Source organism: Brachyistius frenatus, unplaced genomic scaffold (assembly GCF_029030835.1).
Source record: "Brachyistius frenatus isolate BFR_SWC_R1_liver_20210118 unplaced genomic scaffold, ASM2903083v1 Contig_181, whole genome shotgun sequence".
Classification (NCBI taxonomy): domain Eukaryota; kingdom Metazoa; phylum Chordata; class Actinopteri; family Embiotocidae; genus Brachyistius; species Brachyistius frenatus.
In genome coordinates this window covers 402,414-413,949 of record NW_027210780.1, presented here as the reverse complement: position 1 = coordinate 413,949, position 11,536 = coordinate 402,414, and the positions used below count along the sequence as shown (strand labels likewise).

The 11,536-nt window shown below is 45.5% G+C and overlaps 1 protein-coding gene across 1 annotated transcript in view; it reads right to left on the bottom strand.

Moving 5' to 3' along the window:
- Positions 1-6,045: 6,045 nt before the first annotated feature.
- The window catches only part of LOC138632332 (protein phosphatase 1 regulatory subunit 37), a 37,369-nt gene continuing 31,878 nt past the window's right edge, over positions 6,046-11,536 (bottom strand). Inside the window, exons 11-12 of the mRNA XM_069717826.1 lie at positions 7,920-7,989; positions 6,046-6,149 (exon numbers count right to left, since the gene is read on the bottom strand). Coding sequence (XP_069573927.1) covers positions 6,046-6,149; positions 7,920-7,989 — 174 coding nt within the window. The remainder of the gene's footprint in view (positions 6,150-7,919; positions 7,990-11,536) is intronic.

Below are 11,536 nucleotides of genomic sequence, written 5' to 3'. Positions count from 1 at the left end.
TTACTAATATTTTAGCTCCCTGACATACTTTTAAAGGAGGAACAGGCGTAACAAGGAATAAATATTTCAGCTGGAACATGTTGCAGACGAGAGGAAAAAGGAGCGACGCAAAGAGCTGAAGTTCCTGAACACAAACAGTCGGACTCTCGGTTTTATCTTGCAGCTGCTCCCCTGAACTCCAGGTTATTATCAGGATCATTTCACCACCTTTTCTCTGAAGCTCTGATCTCGGTCATTATAACCACGCACGCTGTCACTTGTTCGTCTTTGACTGTCCGGTGAGAACAGACCAGCTAAAATAAACATGTCTGACAGCTGTGACGGAGCTCAGGACTGAACCTGAACAGCTGCTCATCAACTGTGACAGCTCACATTAACCGTGAGATCCTGATCAACCCCGGCTCCGTGTTGGACATAATTCAATTAATCATTTTAAATAATTAATTAAGTTACTTCTAAGGTGACAAGAGACTAAATGTTCACAACTCTCTTTCTGTTTGGAGACACTCGTATGATGAAGCAGGTTTTTATCAAACAAACAAAAGTCGGCCACGATGGCAGCAGAGTTACAGGAAGATCAGCTGCACTGCTGAGCGACCCGGAGGAGTCCGATCCTGCAGGAACCGTTCGTACTTAATTCATTCGCGCCCTGCAGCAGCAGTGGCAACTTATTTAGTTAACATTAACGTTTTCTTTTTTAAGGTTTTGTTTTTGAGCGTTGGCTCATAAAGAGCCGTCTCACTCACGTCTTCTATTCTTCTTTCTTTTCTGCCGAAGAAAAAGAGGAAATTAAAGGAAGCCCAGGTGGTGACGACAGATATAAAGTACCTGTTGGTGGAAGAGGACCACGAAGATGATGAGAAAAGGGATCACGTTCAAACACAAAGTCAAAGAGCCCACATGAAGAGACGGGACATTAGATCAGACAAGACTTGAACCAAACTTCTTCCAAAACTTCAGTCCTGAAGATTTAAAGTCAGCAACTCATGACCTAAATGTCATATTGACCCTGATCTCTGACCTTTGAGCAAATTAGGGTCACCGTGACCTTGACCTTTGACACCCAAAATCAAATCACTTCATCCTCGTACCAAGTGAACCTTTTTGCCAAGTGTGCAAAAATTCCCTCGAGGCGTCCTTGAAATATCACGTTCACGAGGACGGGATGGACAGACGGACGGAGAGCCTGAAAACATAACGCTTCCAGCTCAAAGGTATGAAACGAGTCTAATCATGAGAGTCAGTCTCTCCTGTGGTTTTTGTATTCAGTTCAACCAAACACTGGAATATCACGGCAGTTGAAGCTCAACGGTTCAGACGCCTTCTGTACGTGTTCTGCTGTAACTTGGAAGCAGCGGAGATGAAGAGTGAGGCGTCCGCAGCACCGGCTGACACCAGATTCATCTGCGCGCAGCAATTATCTGATAAATTCATTAGTAAATATATGCAGATATATTTCAAATGTAAAGCAGCCCATGTGAAGGAACCACTTCAGCAACTCGTACCTTCGCTGAGCCGCCGAACGAACGGAAACCTTCCAGATGACAAGAGGCGGCCACGACAACAGTGCAGAGTGTGTGTGTGTGTGTGTGTGTGTGTGTGTGTGTGTGTGTGTGTGTGTGTGTGTGTGTGTGTGTGTGTGTGTGTGTGTGTGTGTGTGTGTGTGTGTGTGTGTGTGTGTGTGTGTGTGTGTGTGTGAATAGGATGTAGGTCAGCTACAACTTAGTGATGTCAGGTCATCCATCCGAGAGGATCTTAATTACTGTTAATAACCAACAAGCCACCTGTTTGATTTCGTCTCGGTTAGAAGGAGCCTTAAAATAGCAAAGTGTCATTTATTTTTGGTGTAAAATTTGAGGATGGTCCAAGAGCGTCGTCTCCTCCATCTGGGGATTCTTTCTGCCTCCTGACGGTGCTGCTGCCACCTCCAGAGCACACAGTCAGCGCTGTGTCGAAAAAGGGAATAAATCCAATGCAAATAACCCTATTTTTTCATTTTAATAACTAAACATACCTTCTCAGAGTATAATATCATGATATCACCATTCAGCCTGGACACGTTAGTGACTTACTGACTCCATCAACTGCAGTGGTTACCAGTGAGTGTGTTTAAACGTTGTTACGTGACTAGTTACTACTAATACAAATACAAAAAACAGTAAGTCAAAGAAACAAAATTAGAATCAATAATTAACAACTTTGATCAATCAGATATTGGCATAGATATATTTGTCGCACTTTTTTAAATTTAATATGTTTTTGTTTGTTTGTTTGGACTTGACAATGAGCATCTAATAAAGCAGCTCTGGCAATAAATGCACAGCAGCGTTTCCTGAGCTTTGTGAAACACTAAAATGTCTCCTGTTTATTAATCACATTTAAATTCTCTAGTTGACACAAAAGTAATACATGCAGCATATAAAGTGTATAAAGCAATAATGATCGGCCACTCAGCTCCGGTTGTTTCTTTAAAGACAGCTTTCCTTATTCAGTCCTCATCCTGCACTCAGATTTATTTCATGTTGTTGAGTTTGTATCTGTCCGCTTTGTGTTTTTCCTTTTACGAAGACTGATCACTTGTGCTTCGTCATCACCATCATGCACCAACTGGTGAAGGCCAGTTTCCCGCTGCCGTCTTCGGGAGAAGGTTCGTGGAAAAGGTCCGGAGTGGATCTCCGGAGGCGGTTGGACGACGTACGGATCATCTCCCAGCACCTCCTGCAGCTGTGCTGGTTCATCCTTCCCTTCAGATCCTACCAGCATCACCGAGAGGGGAGTCTTGACATCTGGGCAGCCCAACTCTTCCCTCCCGCCCCGGCCTGCAGCACTGGAGAGGAAACTCCAACGACGTCGCAAGAAAACCACCAGTAATAAGCTTTGTCCGGGTGGCGTAGAAAGAAGCGGCAGAAGGTTACTTGAAGAGATCACCGGATCTCCCTGGACAGGTGCCGCTGGCCTCGATGCCGGGCAGCCACCAGCCAGATAGGAGCTGCTCCACCGGGTGCGTCGGGCCTCCAGCGGCCTCGGCGACTGGGTGGCAGTAACAGAAAGAAGACTCCAGGTGGGAGTGTGAGCCACGGACGTACCGAAGACCTTCAGCAGATCAACGACACACGCAAGACTGCTGTTATCGAAATGGAGCCATGAGACGAACATGGATTCTGCCTGAGACCCGTCTGGCTGACGGTGGTTCCATCACAGTCAAACTACAACCTTTTTCAGGCCGGTTTTGCCACCAGATTAACGAAGGCAGCACAGAGTTGGTTCTGCTGCTCAGACGGGTCGATATCATCAGTCTTCTCACATCACTCAGAAAATAATCCTGTGTACTTCTCAAAATGTTGAAGGATAACTTTACTGTTTGCTTTGGTCCTGAACATTTTTTTCTCTGAAATAAATAACGACATCACTGACTGTATAAAGGAGCTGTAACATGCACATGTAAAAACACTTTCAAAACTCCCAGTACTTACCCAGTACAATTGCTTATGACAATCTAAAAGATGGATGATGCCACATGAGCCTCATGTCCACTTCATGTCCACTTCATGTCCACTTCACGCTCACTCACGCCACCTTGTGACGTTTTTTCTTCACCGCCATCAACACACTAAATGAGGGGAAATCTTTTGAAGAAATCCTGTAGATTTCCACAGACATCTGCGATTTCAACAAGGGATGTAGATTTATTCTTATTTTATATTTATTTTCCACTCTAACCAACTGTACTTCCAGAGTTTTTATTGAAGCCACAGTAAGTCTCAAAACTTTACAAGCATCCGTAAGATCAAGTGGAGCTTCTTATTTGCATTAATTAGGATACTTTTTTTGATTTTTTTTTTTTTTCTTCCGGGATACTGAAGACATAGCTCATTGACCCCTGATAGGGTGAACTAGGGGACAACTGCAATGAAGCCTAAACTACAGACCTTGACTTTGGCTGGCCTCCTGTCAGCGCTTTAATACGATGCCTAGAATCATAGTGCAGCGCGGGGAATGCCAGGACACCGGAGTCTGGTGCCAGCATCGCCCCCACCGTCCCCATCACCCCCATCGCCCCCACCGTCCCCATCACCCCCATCACCCTCATCACCCCCGGCCACAGAGGAGCATTTGTGGAGGGTTTCACTGACCTCTCCAACAGAGTGAAGGGGGACTGGCATCTGCTTTAATAAGGCTGCCCACTCTTCATTCACCGCACGCGCGCACACACACACACACACACACACACACACACACACACACACACACACACACACACACACACACACACACACACACACACACACACACACACACACACACACTCCCCAAGCTGTGGAATGAGCACTGGCACTGGGGGAGAGATGGCAGAGGTAACAGCTGGCTGTGGCCGCGGCGTCGCGGCCGTGGCATGACCACGGCTTTATTAGTGGTGTCCAGGACACCAGCTGATCTTCTCCCAGGGTCCCTGTCACACTGATGTCTTCATCACTAAGCTGAGCAGACAGGCCAGACCTGCCAGCCAGCAGAGGTGACAACAAATCCAATTACCTCCCCTCCATGGTGCCCGGACCAGACTTCGGTGGAGGTGGGGGCGGGGTGGAGGTAGAGGAGGGTGACGATGGGACGGTGGTAGATGTTACGAGGATGAGGGACATGCAAGACAGGGTGGTGGGACAAGACTGACACACTGTTCAGGATTTCAGTTTGGCCTCTGGATGACCCAGCAGGGTTTCTGTATTTTTCATGCTGTAATACATCAAATTCAAAACAAAGTTCGTCTGCATCGCAGCCTTTCAGCTTTCAGTAAGCTGACAGGGAAAAGTTTGACAGGAGGACTGACTGACAGACTACGGCATCAACATGACCAACACTGGTCAGCAGTTCATGGCCACAGACTGTTTATCAAAGTGGACGCAGCTTCCAGGTCTGAAACCGAGGCAGGAAGTGTCTTCAGCTGCAATACCAGCGAGTGCCACTAGAGGTCGGCTCCAAAAAGCCTCCGGCTCCATAGACTCCCATTCAACTTCTCTCATCAAATCCAAAGTGAATCAAATGTGTCCATCAGTTATCTCGGTGTTGTTAGCTAAAGTCACTCCTTCTTATTAGTTTTCTGGAGGTCCATCTGAAAATAATCCCTCATTCATTGTGGTGCAGTCAGGTTACAGCTATCGGATCCACCTCTGGCTCCTCCCTCAGCTCGTCCAAATATGGTCACTTCCTGCTCCAAACCGCTCCAAACTAGCAAAGATGGTGACGGACAAAATCTGAACTGGAGGATTCATAACGTTCACAAACCAACGATGACATCACTGATGGTTGATGACATCACTGATGGTTGATGACATCATCGCTTGTTAATAACTGTTGACCAACAAATCCAGTGTTACTTTAGCATGTGATCGGGTCTTTGTTTGAAATCTCAGAAGCACCTAAATCAATCAGGTCCAACCTCTGGGGACCAAGACTGAATGTTGTATTCAAAGTGGATTTATATGTAATCTGACACACAGCAGGCTCGACACACGTTTCAGCCTCCACCACCCTCCTATTGACCAGCATCAACTCTGCAGCAGGACAACACTTCTACCACAGTTTGCAAATTCCAGCTCCGGTACTTCGGTTTGTTGCATCTGTTGTGAGTTACAACCACTGAAGGCCTTTAATGACCTTTAAAAATGTCCTTTAATATCCCTCCGAGCAGAGCTGAGAAGACAGAACTTCTTCCATGAATATCTGAAAAACCCGTTTGAATATCCTGAAAGTCACAGCAAAGATGCTGTCAAATAAAAGCGTCGGCCTTCTAGCGGATGCATGCGGTGAGGGTCGTTGGCCCGAGCACCGACAGCGAGGCTGACCGTGGTCTCGAACGTGCCCAAACTTGTCTCAACCCATTTAGGTCCTACTTTTATTTCCATACCGAGTAGAGGTTGACAAAACACCAACCCAATGAGCTGCTGAGGCCCAGTTTTCAAATCCTGCTTTTAAACATTAACTCAATTAAATCTCCATAAACAAATTGGTTCCTACTGATCGGCCGGGATAGAACATGTTAAGTGCTGATCATCGCGGGCCGGTATTGATCCGCCATCGGCCCTGAACGTCCCCTGTGTGGATGAAGGTGAAGGAGAAGGGGAAGTTGTCTCGCAGCGAGGATGGAGGGGCATCTTCAAAGGAAAAGAAAAGCAAAAAAAAGGAGGCAAACAGCCAAAGCAGACCTCCTCAGCCATTATGTTTTCTCCCCACACTCTGTCTCCTCTTTCCAGCCCGGCTGTGTCACAGGAGTCTCACCTTATCATCTGCAGAGCCTCAGTGTCTGGAGTTTCGCCTTCAGTCGCTGACTTTGGTGCCCAACCGGAGAAGATCATTCACCACTTCCTCTCCTGACATCCCTTCATACAGGGACGGGATGATCGATTCATGAGCGCCAAAAAAAAAACCCAAAAAAAAGAAGGAGGGGATATTGGGAGAGTATGCTGAAAGAGTTGGAGGGGCTCTCACTTTTTTTGAAGGTGGTTGAAGTCTTGCCAAGATACAGTATTTCATATTCATAGTTAAATATTCAGCGCGCATGGTGGACAGGGGCAATTTCTGCAGTCAGCCCGCCATTCAAAAGTGAAAGGGATGTGGCTTGTGGATGAAGGGAGCGAGAGAGATAGACACGCATGGGGCTTCATGGTAGTCAGATGAGAGGCTGCCAGCTGCTGATGGGTGACTGTTTGAGCGTGGCGCCTCAGGACATGCCCGTTGAAAGGCGATGCGATCCGATACCCCCACTTATGCGGGGCTTATATACATATGCCCCCTCTTATGCAGAGGAGGCCCATATCAATTGCAGAACTTCCAATGTTTTGGTCATTATGCCGAGTTGTTTGAGTGAGCGTCTTGCATGTCTGAACGGGGAATGTGGACTTACTGGGCTATGACCACTGAGAAAAGCCTCCTCTGCATAAAACGACCTTGTGGCTCCTCAGAAATGTCGAATGGCGTCGACTGGTGTGTGTCAGCAAATATACTCAGTGAATAAAGTTTGGATAAAGCACTGAAAGTGTGTATTCCTGTATTTTAAAAGGGTCAGTTCACCCAAACTACAGGAAAACCGGTTTTCTCTCTGCACCGAACCAGACGGATAGTTTAAGTGCTGGTAAACAAATTCTAGTGGAGTGCTGACTTCTTGAGGAGAAAGTCGTTTCCAAGAAACCCCGTTCACCCTGGAGATCACAGCTGGAGATCACAGCTGGAGATCACAGCTCTGCGCACATCTAGTGCGTTAATACGAAGGCAGAAATCTCCAAACTATCGTGACAATTTTCCTCGATTATTTAATTGTATTTATTTGCATCTACGTGAGGGAGCCTTTTCATTACGTTGTGAGTGTTTCATGTAAACCAGAGTTTCAGTCGAAACCCATCAGGGCTTATTAACACTTTGGATACTAAAGAGATGTCCTGCAGGCATGAAGACGGCTACAATACAATTGACTCTAAAAAGATGCACCAAGGATCATTAATGTTTGTATTGTTTTTAGAGGGTCTGATTGAAGGAGCTGTCTTTGTCCATTGTTGCATCAGATTGTGGTGCTGTTGTTATCGGGGCATCACCGATGTCTGACCTGGTCCAACACGACAAGCGTTCGTTACATCAACAACAGAAATGCAAAAGATTTATGTTTTATGAAGGATTATGAGCTGCAACTATCTCTGTGCACATAACTGCTGTTTTTCAATTCATGTTTGTGCAACACTGAAGAAATACGACAGTACAGTCAACTGGCATCGCTTGTTGGTTTGTGAACGTACGTTCAAGGTCACCGTGACCTCGTGCCGCTCCCATCCGTCTGTTTTAGATTTGTGATCCCAACATCTTGACAACGTTTTGAGAGAATTTCTTCAATCTGGGCGAAAATATTTACTCGGTTACCAACGATGAACTGATACGAATCTGCTGGTCAAAGTCAAGCTGCCGTCTGATTGGCCCGTTCCCGGGAACGCTCTGTTTCAGGAACGTCTGGAGGGATTCGTCACAAATGTTCGATTTAACTCAAGGATGAACTCATTAGTTTTGATCGTCAAAGGTCACGATAAGTTCACGTCCGTTCCCCACTAAGAACGCCATGTCTCTACAAATGTGGCACAAACATGCGTTTAGATGTAAACTACAACAAAATAGTCTCAAAATAATCTTTAAAAAGTATCAAAACTTTCGCATTAGTTTGGCGCAGCTACAAAAAAAAACTTGCTTTAGGTCCATTTTCATTTTCAAGCCGGTAGATCCTGTCTAGATGTGACTTCTTTGAACAGTGAGTAAAACATGTTTTGGGAGCACAACTATGAGACAATCACGTATGTTCTCATGAATATTAAAACAGGAACGCATGACGACTGAGCAGTGTTTCCGTGTTCCCACCTCCTCTCCTGACAGACAGCTTTCCACCACTCAGGTCACTCCTGCGGGTTCATAAAAGCAGGAGTGATTCAAAACAACAAGGAGCCGATGCTGAGTGTTAATAATCGAAGAGCTCCACCTCGCTGTGTACCAAACCCAGCCCGTCTCTGGGAACCCCCCCCATCCCCTCCGGACCTAATCCAGACCAATTCAAAATGGTGACCCCCCCCCCTTTTCCCTGACTACACATCTAAGTGATTATACTACACCCCCAACCCCAAACGCACACATACACACACACGCAGGCACATACACACGCTCAGAGGGGCTAATTAAAGCTTTAATATGCAAATGAGAGCCGCAGTAAATTACACAGCTGGCAAATATGCCTGTTTTTGCCTGAAAATACATCAGGAGTGCAGCGAGGAGTGTGTTGCTGCAGTTGTTGTTGTGTTTGCAGAGAGACAGGGGATTGCCCCCCCACCCACCAACTCCAGCCCCACCACCACCACCACCCCTCCACCCACCCACCCACCCTCGTCTGCAGGAGAGACTCATCCAGCTTTGTCCCTTTCAGAGGTGTCAGGAGGAAAAAGTCGACACTGAACAAGTCGTGTTGCAGTTTAGTGAGCGACGAGCAGGTATTTAGTTCACAGATATGAAACCTTTATCGAGCTGTCAACCGTGCAAATACAAGACAATACCAACCGATAGGAGTTCTTTTATTTTGTGCTGACAAGGAACGTTTTCTAAAATAAAGTGAACCGCCTCACACTGATTGATAGAAGAGAAACGAAGGGCAGTTTTAGACTTTCTGCATTTAACCACTCCACTTTTTAAGACACAGTTTGTCCACCAGAATTAAGGAAAAATGAATGAAAAATATTTGCTGTAACATCTGTGATTATTTAAGTAATTTTCAATCCTGTAAGGGCCACCAATTCCGTTCACCTCCACTTTGCTGTGTTGGGTTGGATTCATAAATCTGAGATTGCAATTTGGGTGAATTTATCCTTTAAAAAAAAAAGCTTCTTTTATCCCATTACTTCCTGTTTCCTTTTCCTTTACGTAGTTTAAGCGTACGTGAGGTTGCAGATTGCTTTATACAGCTCATATATAGCAGATTAACACCAGGATGTGAGTTGCCATTGTACTTCCTGTCCCTCGGGGTAAACTCTTTTGGCTGCGGTTCGGTCCGTATTTAAAAGGTTGGGAGCCGTTCGGGTGTTTCTAATCTCATGCAGAAGAACTTTGTTGGATAGTGTTATTCATTTATCATTTCCTGTGTGTGTTCGGTGAAAATGAGCTGTTCTCTGGTGACTCACTGTGTTAAATACGGGTTAAAATGCCTCCTTCCTCTCTGCTCCCTGAGCTCTGTGAGCTGTATTGTGCGCCGCGGTTCCAGTAGGTGACTGACTGATCCGGGAGCAGCGTGAACCCTGGTTCCTCCAGCTGCTCCGAGCCGGTCCCTGCTGCCCTCTGAGGCGTTCACGGGGAGGTTTGATCTGCCTGGTTGCTGTTGTCTGCCTACGTACTTTTATTCCCCGGAGCAGCGGTGTCATGATGATGCGAGCTGAAACCTGAGTGCCGACTACATGCATGGTCAGGCCGTCCTGTCACCTAGCCACCCTACTGGGACTGACCGTGACAGGAAGGGTGCCCAAAAACATACCCAGAGACCTCTTTGTCTCACACTATTCTTAAAATAAGCACCGCCGGCTCCTTCCAACGGCGCCCTCAGTTTCTCAGCGATCTCTCCACAGACCCACACCGACAGATGTATTTCCTCTCAGATGTCGCTCCTCTCACATCCACAGCAAAGTGATCGAAGCCAGTCAACGCTGTTGGATAAAATAAAGCCTGGACGCTGTTGATCTTTTCACAGTCAGTGATCGCTGAGTCTCCGTTCGGCCATTTAAACTCTCTGCGCTGACACGAGCTGCACGATAAACATCACGACAAGAGGAGCGAAGCAGTACAGCCACTGTTTGGGCTGATTGCAGCCTCTCAAGTTCTTTTAGAGTTTTATTGGAAGAAAAGAAAACGTTTTCTTGCAGTTATCAGCTGCATCACATATCTTCCTCCATCCAGTGAGAAATAGTGGCGTTTACAGCCACACATGTTGATGCCAACGTGCTCACATGATCACAGATGCTGAAGCTAACTGGCATCAAACACAAAGTACAAAGGAGCCTGATGACAGTGTCACTTTTGCAGGCATTTAATCACAAACTAAATTCAATTAAACACTGAAATGAGGAAGGTTTTAAAGATGGACACGTCACATTTTGACCTTTTTTTATGGTCAAAGTTGAGTTTTTACAGGTGGAAACACCAGCGGTGGTGGAACACTATTGTATTTGTCTGAATTATTATTATTATTATTATTATTATTATTATTATTATTATTAGTAGTAGTATTAGTCCATCCAAACAAACAAGGTGCAAAGATGAAATTTCAATGAAAGATAGTGAGCCCCGAAGATTCTTTGATTTGACACATCAGCCATTAGGGGGCGCTATAGAAAAGGTCAGCGTGTTTTGTTGAATAACGCCTGACCCGTACGTCACTCATTGAAATGCTTGCTGCTTGTATAGGCCCCGCCCACGTCCGCCTTTAACTTTTTATCACAAAATTGCAAAACCCACTTTTTTGAACTAGTAGTTCTTGGATTTGATATTTTTCTTGCAGGTGCATTTTTCTAGATATCTCAGAGTATAAGTACTGTTTGGTTTCTGGGGGTTTGAGCACACTGTGGGTACTTAAAGGCAACAGGAACTGTGTGTAGAGAAATAGATTCTCTTATGTGCAGTCTGTGATTTAAGCAAGAAGACACTGAAAAGTCACCTGTGTAAATGTGAATGTCATCATCCTGAAACACCTCAATGGTCACATTTATAAAAGCAACATTTCTTCAACTGAACGTGTTTTTTTTCGGTCAGAAGTTTGAAACACAACTTGAAGGTCATTAATTGAGGCAGTTTGAGTTTGATTTCTCTATTAAAAGTTGAATAATATAAAAGGTCAGACTCAATGAAGTCATTTTTAAAGTTCGGTTAAATCGTCTCCAGCATTAAAATACTTTTCTGTCCTTTAGTTTCATCAGCGTGAGTCGACACAGATAACCGCATGCTGTTGTAATTATCACTCGGCGAGACAACAACTCTC